The sequence below is a fragment of the Silene latifolia genome, chromosome 9 (assembly GCF_048544455.1).
Source record: "Silene latifolia isolate original U9 population chromosome 9, ASM4854445v1, whole genome shotgun sequence".
In the NCBI taxonomy this organism is placed as follows: domain Eukaryota; kingdom Viridiplantae; phylum Streptophyta; class Magnoliopsida; order Caryophyllales; family Caryophyllaceae; genus Silene; species Silene latifolia.
In genome coordinates, this window is record NC_133534.1 from 220,997,512 (window position 1) to 221,013,271 (window position 15,760).

General features: G+C 42.0%; 1 protein-coding gene across 1 annotated transcript; it reads left to right on the forward strand.

Annotated features, from left to right (window-relative positions):
- Positions 1-211: 211 nt before the first annotated feature.
- On the forward strand, positions 212-676 carry LOC141602251 (uncharacterized). Its single transcript, XM_074422556.1, has one exon. The coding sequence runs from the start codon at positions 212-214 to the stop codon at positions 674-676; it is 465 nt and encodes a 154-aa protein (XP_074278657.1).
- Positions 677-15,760: the final 15,084 nt, after the last annotated feature.

The following is a 15,760-nucleotide window of genomic DNA, read 5'->3' on the forward strand; positions in this document are numbered from 1 at the left end:
CAAGGTGATCTCAACCTTGCTTCAAAAATATGGTGTGCTTCACAAGGTTTCTACGGCCTATCACCCCCAAACAAACGGCCAAGCGGAAGTCTCTAACCGGGAGATTAAGCATATATTGGAAAGAACGGTCAATCCCGACCGAAAAGATTGGAGCAAGAGGCTTGAAGATGCTCTATGGGCTTATAGAACGGCTTATAAGACCCCAATCGACATGTCTTCATATAGGCTAATTTATGGGAAGGGATGCCACCTTCCCGTAGAAGTTGAACACAAAGCCTATTGGGCCATCAAAGCTTTCAATCAAAATGTCGATGAGGCGGGATTGTACCGAAAGCTTCAAATTCAAGAATTGGAAGAGTTTAGGCACAATGCCTATCACAATGCTAGTATTTACAAGGAAAAGGCTCGGTCTTGGCATGACAAGATGGTAACAAGAAGGGTTTTTAAAGAGGGACAAGATGTTTTGGTTTTTCAAAGTCGTCTCAAGAATTTTTCCGGCAAGCTAGGGTCGAGGTGGTTTGGGCCTTACAAAGTCAAGAAAGTCTTTCCGCATGGAGTAGTGGAGGTAGAAGACCCGACCTCGGGAAAAGTGATAAAGGTCAATGGGCAACGGTTGAAGAATTACTTCAAGGGAATCGAGTTACAAGGTGAAGAAGATCCAATTTACAAAGATTAAATCTCCAACAATGACTTTGTCGAGCCATCGACATTAAATAACGACAAATTTGTAAATATTCTATCCCAATTTAATTGCTTTCCTAGCGTAGTTTATTTCCGCAATTTATTTACTTGCATGTTAATTTCGTTTAAGTAATTTAATTTAATTTGCATTGACATGTAAAAAGCACTTGAGGTTTGTTAAATGATGTAGTGATTTGCAATAACCCTCTTGGGAGGCGTGCCCAAGAGGAGATGAGAGTCGGGTTTAATAGGCAAGTTCATTGGAAGAATCTTTGAAGAGGGATTAAGGGAAATATGAGCCAAAAATTGGCTAAGTATTGAATTTGCAATTAAAAGAAACAAGAGCAAAACTGCGAGCCCCTGCGCAGCCTGCGCATAAGGATTGCGCAGATGCGCACGATTGAGCAGGCAACCTTTAATTTTGCGCAGCCTGCGCAAGTCTATTTTCTCGGTTATTTGCCTTTCCCAATCCCGTCTTCCACCTCATTCCTTGCCAAGCCTTTCATCGACAAAAATCCCCAAATACTACTCTCATCCATTCCAAACCCAACCAAATCACCTTATTTCATCAATAAACCTCAACTTTCTTTACCAAATTCTTCACCAAGCTCATCCTTGCATTCAAAAACACCTTCAAACATCCCCAATTTCTGACAAAAATCCCCCAATCTCCCAAGAACCCTAATTTTTCGGGGTTAATTTGAAGCTTTTTCGAGTGGATTTCTGGGTTACAAAGGGATTTTTATGCAACATTCTTCTTCATTCAAGCAAGTTTGAGAATTTTCGGAAAGGTATAACAACCTTCTTCACTCTCTTTGTTTTCAATTGATTTAATTCAATTTACATTGTGTAGTTGAGTTAAATTCTTGCTTGTAATTGATTATTTGGGGATTGTTGGCAATTATTTTCTGTTAGGGAAGGCACAATTCAACAAAATTACCTTAATCAATTAAGTTTGTGCTAGTGCACACAAGGTGTTTGTTGAATTGCCCATTAGAAAATTTTTCAGAATTTGGTTGTTTTAAGTGGGTGTTTGTGAAATTTTTGAAAGAAAGAAAAATGGTTTTTGGACTTGGGAAGGGAAAATCAAAGAAAAAGGGTGAGTCCTCAATCCAACTTCAACCCGATGCACCACCTAAGCCTTTTAAAGGGGATGAAGGGTTACCCTCGCAAACCAAAACTTTCTTCAAGTTCCTTGAGAGTAAACCCTTGCCGGTATCAAAATTCCTTCACCCGGGGACCTTGAGGGACATGGGTATCTATGACCAAACCCTTGCCTTCCTCACCAAGGTAGTACTAGAGAGGTACATGAACCTCCAACCATATACGTAACCCGCCTATACCTTAGAGTTCCTTTCTACCATCCAAATCACGAGTGAAAGAGAGAGTGCTAGGGTGAGTTTTCGGTTGAACAAGATGTGGCACACTCTAACCTTTGAGAGGGTGGGAGATTTTGAGAATTACTAAGCCACCTTCCTCCATCAACTCACCAGGAATGGCCTTGAACGATACTTGGTGTGCACTCACGGGAAAAACGAACATGACAAACAATGACAAGATCTCCTCCATCACAAACCTCCCATCCGGATTCTTACACGTATGATTTCGTGTTTCTTCTTTAGGATGGGGGAACCTACAAAGATAAATGAGAGGGTCCGTGAGTGCATTTGGGCAATGTTGCCCGAGGGGGAGGGGGTTCCGGATTGGGCCAAGCTTTTTGTGGTTAGTGCATCAAAGCAAAGAGAAAAGAAAGGGAACATTAATTGTGGAGGTTTGGCCACTCCTTTTTTGGCTAGCTTGGTTGGTGCTATTCCGGATGAACAACCTCGGGTGTGAGGGAATAATCTTTACAATGAAGCAGGGTTGGTGGAGACCGATATGATCCATACCTTGGACACGGTCCCAGGAGTTGTCATTGGTTGGGGGAAGGGGGTGTCCAATATATGAAGCTACCAATGAATGGCCCCCTTTCAAGTGGACCAAGAGCCCGAGATTTCTTTTGCCCCGCCGAGGGCAACCTCTCCAACCCACCCCCACAAAGGATGCGGAAGAGAAGAGCGGTTGAATCTTCCCATGGCCCCCAACAAATGGAAGGGAGAGAGGTTGAGATCATTGAGGGGGGATTCCATGATACCCCACATATTCCTTCGTCCTACCAACCGCCTCAAGACACTCCTATGTATGAGGCCGGGGGTTCCTCCACTCCAACTATAGAACCATGGCAACACAAAATGTTCCAATACTTTGAGGATACCCGAGGGACTTTGCAAGCGATTAGTGGGAGGGTTGAGAGCTCCCATTCTTGGCAACAACAACAAGGGCCAAGATTGGAGAGTTTGGAGCAATTTCGTAATGCGTTTGAAGAGCATAAAAGGTTGGGAGATGAGGCCGAATTGGCTCAACCAAGAATGTTTGAAGGGATTGCTAAAAGGCAAGAGGAGTCTTATGCGTGGCAACAACAAAGCGCCAAGGCTTGGGCGGAGAATCAAGCAATGTGGCAAAGCCAAAACGAGTGGCGTGAGAAAGTGAGCCACCAATTTGGGGTGCAAAACGAAAGGCACCACCAATATATTGAGGATTCTTACTTTGATGCTCAAGCCCATGAAGACTCCTTTGGCCTCATTCAAGGCCTTTTCGGAATGACTCTCCACCAACATGAACCAAATTACCAACCCACCATTGATGAAACTCAAGTTAATGAGGCCTACATGAGGGCCAAGAAAGAAAAAGAAAGAAGAGAAAGAAGAAGAAACAACCGGGGGGCATATGAGCGAGGAGAAGGCTCGGGCCCCTCCAACCAAAACCCTTGAAGAAGTTGGCACTCCTCCACATTGAGGACAATGTGAGATTTAAGTGTGGGGGAGTGATAAATTGTAACATATGTAAATTTTCCTTCTTGTCAACGCAAAAAAAAAAAAAAAAAAAAATGAAAACTCCGGCTAGGTGAAAACTCACAAAGGTGGACACCTAGGCAAGATTGGAAAAGGTGGCCGAGGACGGAATGAAAACCCGAAAGGGCATTCCGAGCAAAATGAAGAATCGAGTTGCGAGCCACCGATGAGAGGAAAGAAAAAAGCTAAGGTGAAAACCAGAAAGGGCACCTTAGACAAAATGAGGGATTTTCAAACAAAAAAATCGAAAAATTGAAAAATGCAATACCAAAAAGATGGAGGGATAAGAAGGGAGCAATAAGGAGGGTCTTGGAAGGAGGTTAGATTTAGGATTTAATTTCTTTTTGAGTCAAAGAAAATTGTTTTAAATTGGTGGTTTTTCATGTTGGCTACTAGGTTGTTGATCTTTATTGGTGTTTGGCCAACTTAGTTGTAACACCCCCATATCCAGAGGAGCCTTAACTAGGCCTTCCTTAGCATATAAGGGCATTACCATCTCGGTTACCCGAGGACAGTAATAATCAAACGTCGATAAAAGAACTATTATGTTATATTACAAGTGATTTAAAACCAACTGACAATATAAAAGATACAACTCAAAGGCTACTCGCTATGACTATCAAAACTCGTGAAGACTCATCCCTGCCCGGACTACAGCTATCCACGATATCAACACCTGCTAAGACATACTGCTCACCATAAGGGATCACGGCAGACACATAAAACAACAAGGTAACCACACAAGGTCAGTACTGAGATAAGATACAACAAAGCCAACAACACCTAACAATTCAATAAAACACAATCAGTCACACACAAGCACACCCACACCGATCAATCTTCGTCACCGACTGTCCACTGGACCAGCTCTGCCAGTGGGGGACCGCAGCCGTACCCACCAAATCCCCGCTCATCATACCGAGCGATAACCCTGTCCCATTAATGTGCACATCCCCTCCTGTGGCGGGTTCCACGGAGGGCGAAACTAGGGCGTGAAGCCACTCCCACAAGTGACTCCACTCAGCCGAGAACGCATCTCGAGAACCAGAGACAAGCAATCACAACTATCAACAGCAATCAACCAACAACAGTCATAATACAATTACGATAATACACAACAACCACAACAACCGACACACTAGACCATCTACAGAAACTGAGTAGGCGAACCTACCTTTAAGCAACTGCAACCAATCCATGCCAACATACGACATATCCAGCAATCAAGAAAAGCCTATAAGCACAACACGATCATCTATTACTATCAAGCAAACCCTAAATGTAAAGACAAATATGCGGATGATGATGACGACATACCTATAAGGAGAAACCCGGCAAAAGACCGCTACCCGACTCAAGCTACGCTCTCCCAAGGCACAAGAACCTTCAAAAGGCTTCCATGGAGGTTTTATGGTGAAGGGAAGGGAAAGGGGCGACTAGAGGATAGAAGGAATGATGCGGAAATGATTTGCGGATTTAACAAAACGCGGTTAAAAACCCTCGCTGAAAACCCGATACTCGATCGAGTACCACACATACTCGATCGAGTGACCCCCTACTCGATCGAGTAACCACACTACTCCATCGAGTGGCCTCTACTCTATCGAGTACCACCCATAACTCGTAACCCAAGATAGTTTTGGCACGCACCTCTAAGAACTATTCCCGCTCCCAAGGTCAGTCAACGCTGGTCAAATGGTCCCTAAAAGGGCGGGGATTACAGTCTTCCCCCCTTAAAAAGAACTTCATCCCTGAAGTTCAACTCACCCATCTCAACGCACAAGACACGGGAAAACACGACATCACTATTCTTCCGACACAAATCACCTACTCCCCTGAAACGCCATCCCCCATGTCATCATCATCATTACCTAACGTTCTAAATATATGTATATGTATATCGGCTCTTACAAACCATCGTCTAAAACACCGACCTTGCAATGCAAACCAACACCAACAACGATCGCCCGTCATATTACGGGATTATTCCATTCACTAGTAACAACTATCAATACGAAACATGTCTCATATCAACTTCATGCCGCACGACTATATCACCATGTTACTCAACAACGCAATTCTACTACGACACATTGCACCACAACTATCTCTTTATGACCATTTTTTAAACATACTATCAATTTTCACTTCAACGTATGAATTACTCAACGAACTAACGTAACCAATTACAGCTTCATACAAGCCATTTGATCAAAGTAATAGAAAATATTGCAAATAATCAACAAGACATTATAAACGAACAACAACATAGTCTCAAAATCAGCCTTTTTATTTTGCGACATTACTCTTCCCCTCTAAAAAGAACTTCGTCCCCGAAGTTGACCACCAAATTATCACTCACGTTACTTACTACTTGTATCATGTCATAAATTAAAACCATATTATTTATTACGGACATTACTCACTAACTATATTCTCATTAAATTAGAAAAACATACACGACTCATCCAATAACTAGCCGCCGTCGAGAAAGCATGTTAAGCGTATCATTTGAATGTGTATATATAGAATTCGTTGAAATATAACTTGTAAACAAAACGGATGTAAAACGAATACAATTAGAAGAATCACAACTCCACTATTCGCTGCAAATACGCCTCTGAAACCAAGCACGACTTCTAACATATGAAATAAACGATCCAAACATGTTACAACTCGCTAATAACCACGTTAAACATCAACCTTGCAATTATATAACAATTAAACAATTTTAATTTTCGAAAAGTTCTCTGTAACAGTGCTACTCGATCGAGTATGTAGTGTTACTCGATCGAGTGCCCTGCTACTCGATCGAGTGTCTTGGCTACTCGATCGAGTAGCCCTGAGATCAGAATGCATCAGTTCTGTCATACCTGTAGCTACTCGACCGAGCATAGGGTATTCTGTCGAGTACCTACAGGTCAAACTCCTTGGAAAACCTGTCATAAACCACATGTATATACATAAAATCGTCACATAACTTGAGTCGGATTGACCTCCCGACTCACAGCATCCTGCTACAAAGTCATACTAGTAAATCCGGCCTTATGGCCAAGCATACAAATCCGCAAATAAAAGTCCTAACAACCGACAACTACCAACATCCAACATCACGATCATAACTAGGATAAAGAAATAGTAGTATCACTCCTGCTGCTGCTGCTCCTCCTCCTCCATCACCTCATCACCACCACCATCGCCTCCCGAAGTCCCCGCTCCCGATGACCCAATACCCGCATCAACTCCCGCTCCATCTCCCGGACCTACGTGCCATGGGGTCAAACCACCATAGGGAAAGGATTGAGGCATCCCCCAAGCTAACTGATCCACCCCGTAAGAGTGGAAAACCCCACTATAGTTCCCGACTCCACTCCACCATACCGGATGCGGTCCCTCTGTCCCAATTCCCTGAGTGTACGCCATCTCGTGCATGTTCCGGAGTGTCAAGGTAGATGACACTCTCTCTTCTAAGTAGCTCGATCGCGTCTCCGGGGTGTCGAGGTAAGGGTAGCACGGAAAAGGGTGCTGGTGTGGTGGTGCTACCGGCCGTGGTCTAGTCTCAGCGGTCCTCTCTCTCACTCTACGAGGTCCTCTCCCCAACCTGGGCCTCTCCTCCCTTACCGCCGCGTTCTCCCCCTTCTTTGGCTCGGGCATCACCTCTAGAATCGCGTGATCAATGAGGTAGGTCTGCAACTGGCGGGGCACGTCATCATCCTCCTCCTCCTCGTCGGATTCAACAGCGGTCACCATCGGCTCTAACGGCTCGGTCGGTTGAAGGTGCTCAGGAGCCGGGATCCCCATCCAACTCATCCCCACACTCTCCAGGCTAGGCTACCGTCGGCCAAGGTTCTCAACCATTTCAGGTCGAGATAATAGTCACGGTCCATCGTGGGCACTGGTGTAGCCAGAGACACGTACTCCGAAGAAGCCTCAAAGGAGGTTAGCTTTTCAGCTAACCGAGTGGCGATAGCGCCGCAGCTCAAATACCGGGAAGAGGCAGTAGCCATCAAAGCAAGGCTAGCGCAGACGATGGCAGGAGGATTAAAGACCACTTTCCTGGCCCGCTCCGGGTTCAAGTAAGACATCAGAAGTAACACCTCATGGTTGTTCAGTTTACTGATATCCGGTCTATCATAAAGGAGGTTCGAGAGAGAACGAAGAAAGATCCTCAGTGTGACATGCTGAACATCATTAATCAGCATGTTGCTTGAGGTGGGAGCTGGTTTCCCGGTAAGACAAGGCATTAGGCGGCAGACACCGCACTCAGCAGGGATATCAGTGATAGAATCCTTGGGAGGCTTGGCCAACCCAAGGTGAGAAGCAAAGAGGTCCATAATAAGTAAGAAACTGGTGTTCATCAACCAAAACTCAACGGTGTGGGTAGCTGGGTCATAGCTAAAGGAGCTCATAAACTCCAGAGTAAGAAAAGGGTAGGAATGTTTCCTCAGCCTATACAAACCCGTAAAGCCCAAAGTCTCGAATATGTGACGGACATCCGTCTCTATTCCCAAATCAGTCAGAAGTGTGGTATCCACACACCTCGTTGGCCTCATTTTCCGTTTTTGCAAAGCTACAAAACGCTCTCTTTGTTTGAAATCTACAAATACAATCGAAGGGTATTCCGGTACCGCGGGTACCACGGGTCCACTCCCCTCCCCAATCTCAGGCTGTGTCACCCTTCCCCGTTTACTCTGACGGGTCCCTACGTTCGGTCTCGGCATCTGTTTCAGCATATAACTTAAATAAACTCGTATAGGCATGTAAAGCACATAATTCATACATTTGAACTTTGAATGCGAAGCTAAGTACACACGTCACCAACGAATTCCCAATTTGATATGCAAACTCGGTTTATAGCCACTTATGTTCAATAGTTGTGAACAGTTTATCATGGTGAACACACATACCCAACCAATTCTAACATCCTAGCATGATTCAATGTTACTCCATACACACTCTTAATAACATGTCAGGTACTTGTACATGCTCATAGAAAAGTAATTTAGAACATATCATCATTAACTTTCGTTATTAGACACAAAACAATTCAATTAGGCTTGTCAGACGGTCTCTACAGCTGTAACAATTTTGACATATTCCCCATCAATTAACATTACCACTATCATTTTGAAATTTATCCCTTACCTAAACATTCATATTCAACACCAAATTTCAAATATAGGAGACGAAATTCAATTTGGGGCATTTTTAAGACGGAGTTTTAAGGCAACTTTTAAGGTGAAAGTCATCAAAATTCATCCTTCAACATGATATATATAATGTATAGCACTCAATTCCATCATCTAATCAATGTGAAACAACCAAAATAAATTTTTGATTTCGTAACCCTAGAAATTTCGGCCCCTAAATTTCGTGATTTCCAATCTATTTTACAGCAATTAATCACCAACAATCAAGAAAAGAAGGCATGTGAATCATATTACAACAATTAAAAGCAATAATCTATCCATATGAATCGAAAATTTCAGATTACACCTTCATTCCAACAAATTTAAAGCAATAGAAACATGTAAATAGAGGAAAGATCATACCTTGATTAAATAGGCAAGTAAAAGAACAAAACTAACAAGTAATTAACCCAAAGTAGTCACCACCAACACAAGAGTATGAGAGATTTTGAGGGATTATATGAGCTTATGGGTCGAAATAAGGAAGAAGAATGAGGAGAATAAGAAAGAATAAGGGTTTTAAGAAACCCGTAAGTGGCTCTGTACTGTAGCCTACTCGATCGAGTGTCTAGGGTACTCGATCGAGTGCCCTCTACTCGATCGAGTAGGCGCTATTTCGTCGAGTATCTGTAAAAAAAATTCCACATTCCGACGCCATAGCTTCCTAACGAGATCGAGTGAGGTCTACTCGGTCTAGTAAGCACTTGCACTCGGTCAAGTAAGGTTGTGTACTCGGTCAGAAATACGAGATAAATCGAAGGTTCCTGCAAAAACAATATCGCGTTTCGATTCCAAACTAGGTTCGGAATTCGCCACTAGTTATCATAATCGTTCACGTATTACTATTGTTACTCAAGCACACCATATCGTCTCAACAATTAAGGCTTATGTCATACTATGCTACAACAATTACCCAACTCGGTTTACCTGCTACCGAGTCATTCATAAGCATAATCACGTTATCATACCTTACTTAAACTTATCTTACCACATTACTACCAAACTCGTGTTCACATCAACATGAAACATCTAATTAACGATAATTCATTATTTCACATATCATATAAATGCATACTCTTCATAACAAATTAATCTATCATATTCCAAATTCAATCATAAGCAAACCATCTCACATAAATTGATTGTCACGCAGCGGAAAAATTTCAACCAATAAACAAGGCAATTACGCATTACTCTATGCTATGTCTCACATTATAACTCATATATGATTACCGTTATTAACAACTTGAGGCATACACTAACATGATTACCTTCATATCACAGCATACACTTTCACATTTTCACCACTCTATCAAATATACCCTTGCCACGTTTCTCATGACCATCGTATAAGCTCACTAATCATGCCAATACTTCACTAAGCACCATCCAAACACAACTACTATACCCGTCTCTACGTTAACAAAGACTCAACCTCAAATAATTCTGATATAACTAACATACACATCACATACATACACACGGACTCCACATTCCCATACCCTGTGACTGGCTTAAGTACCATGGGGCCAAGATTTTGAAATGAGGGCGCCTACTCACCCAAAATCTAGCATCAGCGGGGCTCCCATTATACATACACCAGGTTTATTTTATTAGACTCGCTAAGTTCATTAAGTTCATTTGTTACAGGCTCCAAAATCGTCTCTCTGATACCACTTTGTAATACTCCCATATCCAGAGGAGCCTTAACTAGGCCTTCCTTAGCATATAAGGGCATTACCATCTCGGTTACCCGAGGACAGTAATAATCAAACGTCGATAAAAGAACTATTATGTTATATTACAAGTGATTTAAAATCAACTGACAATATAAAAGATACAACTCAAAGGCTACTCGCTATGACTATCAAAACTCGTGAAGACTCATCCCTGCCCGGACTCCAGCTATCCACGATATCAATACCTGCTAAGACAGACTGCTCACCATAAGGGATCACGGCAGACACATAAAACAACAAGGCAACCACACAAGGTCAGTACTGAGATAAGATACAACAAAGCCAACAACACCTAACAATTCAATACAACACAATCAGTCACACACAAGCACACCCACACCGATCAATCTTCGTCACCGACTGTCCACTGGACCAGCCCTGCCAGTGGGGGACCGCAGCCGTACCCACCAAATCCCCGCTCATCATACCGAGCGATAACCCCGTCCAATTAATGTGCACATCCCCTCCCGTGGCGGGTTCCACGGAGGCCGAAACTAGGGCGTGAAGCCACTCCCGCAAGTGACTCCACTCAGCCGAGAACGCATCTCGAGAACCAGAGACAAGCAACCACAACCATCAACAGCAATCAACCAACAACCGTCATAATACAATTACGATAATACACAACAACCACAACAACCGACACACTAGACCATCTACAGAAACTGAGTAGGCGTACCTACCTTTAAGCAACTGCAACCAATCCATGCCAACATACGACATATCCAGCAATCAAGCAAAGCCTATAAGTACAACACGATCATCTATTACTATCCAGCAAACCCTAAATGTAAAGACAAAGATGCGGATGATGATGACGACATACCTATAAGGAGAAACCCGGCAAAAGACCGCTACCCGACTCAAGCTACGCTCTCCCAAGGCACAAGACCTTCAAAAGGCTTCCATGGAGGTTTTATGGTGAAGGTAAGGGAAAGGGGAGACTAGAGGATAAAAGGAATGATGCGGAAATAATTTGCGGATTTAACAAAACGCGGTTAAAAACCCTCGCTGAAAACCCGATACTCGATCGAGTACCACACATACTCGATCGAGTGACCCCCTACTCGATCGAGTAACCACACTACTAGATCGAGTGGCCTCTACTCTATCGAGTACCACCCATAACTCGTAACTCAAGATAGTTTTGGCACGCACCTCTAAGAACTATTCCCGCTCCCAAGGTCAGTCAACACTGGTCAAAGGGTCCCTAAAAGGGCGGGTATTACATTAGTAGCATAACTTGCATTGCTTGCAGTGATAAGAGGGTGATATAAGGGGAAGATGAATGATTTGGAGGATTGTATAGGTCACTTTGCTATTGCCTTGGGATAAGGCAAGAGTGACCACTTCTACTTTGGTGATATAATAAGGGGGTTGTGATGTGAATGAGTCGGAGTTGGAGATGTGTTGAGTCCTTGTTTTGAGGGAGACATAAGGCGGGGGAGCGAGTGAAGAGTTGTGTCAAAATTTGAGTCAAGTTCTTTTCGTTTTAATTGGTGGTTGTGTTTTGAGGGAGATATAAGAAGGAAGAGGAAAGGGAAGAGTGATCATTCACTCTTACACTTTCTTGTAGACTTCATGTTTACTTGTTTCGGGTTTTGCTCGGGACTAGCAAAAGTCTAAGTGTGGGGGAGTTTTATAGTAATGTTTTGTGTCTGTCTATGAGGGTGATTTTATCACCCTCGTGTCTTTTAATATGGATCTTTTAGTATGCTTTTCCTAGCATTCGGCAATTGGGTATGTGGTAACTTGTGCACTTTACCTCGGTTGGACACTCGATCTTAATGCACGGAACCCGAGAGGCAATAGAGAACCTTTTAAAGGTCAAGACAAGGCACGAGAGGCTCACTTGTAACCCGAAAACCAGTTGGGAGAAGTAGGAGTGAAGACTAGAAGAAATGAAGGCATTTGAAGAGGTCTAGCTCTTGTAAATTAGAAGTCCAAAAATGCGAGCCTGTGCGCAGGCTGCGCAAACAGGGTGCACAGGTGTGCACGATTGCGCAGGCAAGAACAGTTTTTACGCAGGTTGCGCAGCCTGCCCAGCTCTGCTATACGAGGCTTCTAATCTTCTTTTTGGGCTTCTTAATTGGAAATCTTTCTAGGTTTTCGTGAAGCCCTATATATACTCGAGAGTTTGAAGACCTAAAGCATTCACCTACTATCCTATCATCTCATCTAATCTCATATTTAGGGTTCTAATCTTGTAATAATTTAGAAGGGAATTTCCATTCAAAGTTGTAATCTTTCCTTGTTGTTTGGGTTTATGAAGACTATGGAAGGCTAAATCCTTCCCTACTTGGTGTAATCCATTTCAAGCTTTCATCTTTATCATTGTATTGACTCTTTAATCTCTACTCTTTTATTTATTTCAATTTCTAAGTTTGAATGCCATGATGAATGTTTTGTTGTGAGAAGTAATTACCCTTGCCTCTTTAATGTTCATCTATTGTTTGTTTGTTGCAAAGTTCCTTGCTTTTGTGATAACTTGTTGAAGAATCTCATAATTATTGATATCTTGGTTTAAAGTATCAACCTTTGTGAGTAGAAATTGATTATATCATTGGGTTTGTTGGCTTAGACATATCTTTGTGATATCCCATTTACTTTCCTCTTGGTTTGCTCTTCATGCTATTGGCTACAATTCTTATATGGTTTAATGTTAGAATTTGTTTAAGTAGGATTATCATTGTTGGCTTAGATAGTGGTAATCATTTGCTTGAGGATTGTTGTTGGGTAAATGAAATTGGAGAGAAAAGAGTCTTGCTTTGAGAAAAGTTGGAGCTTGTAGGATTATACCAAGTTCTCATCTCTTATAATTGTTACTTGCATACCAAGTGTTTGTTACCTTGTTTCATAGGAAAAATCACATCTCTTTCATTTTGTTAGTTGTTTTCTTCATGCCAATTCTCCATATATGTCTCTCTATTGTTGTTCATTGTTAATACCCATAGTTTGTGCATAGTCTTGTGCTTTGTCCATTTTCATTAGTCTAAATTCAAGTTTTTAGTCTTAAATCCCTTCTCTTGGGTTCGACCCTTACTTCCCTTTACTGCTATTCTTAATTGCATAGTGTAGAGTTGAGTTTGGTTTATAAATTATTAATTTAATAGGTTAATTCTAGCATTTAATGACCTAGTCTTATTTCTCTATCAGTAAGATACCTAACTACTCTTCCTACCATTATTGTATCCCTCAACCATTGCTGCTGAAATTAAATCTAATTCTAGTTTACGGTCGACAGCCACTTGCGAATTCAAATATCTAAGGGCTCCATAGTCATCTGGGCAATTCTCTTGTTTCAAGTGTTGAACAATGTCAAATATCTCTCTTCTCTCGATGCTTTATATTGTTGATAACATGGTTATTCGGTCTTTGCCACGCTTCGTGAACTATGTTTTAGCCAATTGAAGTCCTAAGAGTTACCTTTTTTTTTTGTCAGAATGAAAAGATTGTCATATTATGTTATAGCTTTTGCTATAGAATGTGCAATCCTATTAAGGTTCCTTGGACAATGACTAAGAGAGAAACAGTGGCATGATGCAGCTAAAGAAGAAATAAAATGTAAAATAGGCGCTGCATCTTGGTTAGGTAGACCAAAGCCATTAACTTGTAGAACTAGATTCAAGCAGTCAGAAGTTGCGTCAATATGTCGAAAGCCACGAGAAATAGCATCAGAGCAAGCTAATTTCAACGCCATCACCTCTGCCTGAAAAGGAGACTTAGCCCAGAAAACCATGGTGCCTACATGGAAGATATTACCAGTACTATCTTGAAGAAGCCAGCCTGCAGTAGCTCTGAAATTTGTCTTCCATGATGCATCACACTTTATACGGACCTGATTAACGCATATAGCAGACCCAATCAAAGAAAGTGGATAATGATTGCGTATTAAAACAGCACCCTCCATATCCTCCATACTCACAGTGTCCCGAGCAACCACTGTCTTCCCTTTTCTACCTTCGACCTCAATATTATTCATAGCATATGTCATTAGAAGCTGAAAGATGCTATTATAATTAATGCAGTCACTCTCGAAGACGATTTTATTTCGTAAGCACCAGATATGCCAAAGAGTGCTAGTGAAGAAGGAAATAGAGTAAACAGGTTCAGGTGATTTCTGCAAAAGATTGAACCAATTTATAATCCAGTCTTGAATAGATATATTAGTGCCAATATTGCTGCGAATTCCTAATGGTGAAGCAGCCCAGAAACGAGAAACAAAGGGACAGTCACGAAATAAATGACTCAGTGATTCAACAACCGATTGGTGTGAGTCACAGAAAGGACAAAAGGGATTCCATGGAAGACCTCTGCTGCTGAACTCTTGCCTGCAAGATAAGGAATTCGATAATATCTTCCATAAAAATATTTTCCATTTGTTATGAATAGGAAGATGCCATAACTTTTTACAAAAAGCAACAGACGAAGGTTCCATACGAGATCGATCCTTACAGGAGGCTCGTGCATTCCATAGATTAGAGAAGGCTAGAGCATAGCCACTCTTAATGGAATACTGGCCATTAGAGGTAAGATTCCAGTAGAGACAATCAGGCTCATCTGGCAAAGGAATAGGAGTAGACATAACTAAGGGCATAACATCAGACCCACAAATATGAAGAACCCTATCCAAATCCCATTCACCAAGCGGAGTCTGCAATAACGATACCGCCAATGGTGGCTTATTCAAAGTCTCCACAGCAGTAAGTGATTTTAATTGCCCCAAAGATGTACCATGAATCCAGTTATCCTTCCAAATATCAAGGGAAGACGGGAAACCAACTTGCCAAGAAAGATTACTGCACAGTAATTTCATGCCTCATTTAATTCCTCGTCCTCCCCATGAAATTGGTCCTTTAATAGAACAATCAGGTCCCATAATATTAGCTGCTGTGATTCTGTATTTTTGTCCCACCACACGGCTAATTAGACTCTCAGGGTTATGAACAATTTTCCAACCGATTTTTGCCAACAAACTCTGATTCAAGCAACCAACATGCCTAATTTCTAAGCCACCACTAGTCTTGGAAGAATGAAGAAATAATCGACTACTCCAATGGACTCCTTTCCCTGCCTTACTACCACCCCACCAAAATTGTGATATCAAAGAATCAATCTTAGATGCCACACTTACCGGCATTTTAAATGCAGATAGAGAGAAAACGGAAAGTGAGGATAGTACCGAACAGATAAGGGTCAAACGGCCAGCAGCTGATAAAAAAACATTATTCCAACTTAGTACCCGCTTACGAACTTTCTC

Coding starts and splice junctions, on each gene's coding strand:
- LOC141602251 (XM_074422556.1), top strand. CDS start 212: ATGTCTTCATATAGGCTAATTTATGGGAAGGGATGCCACCTTCCCGTA.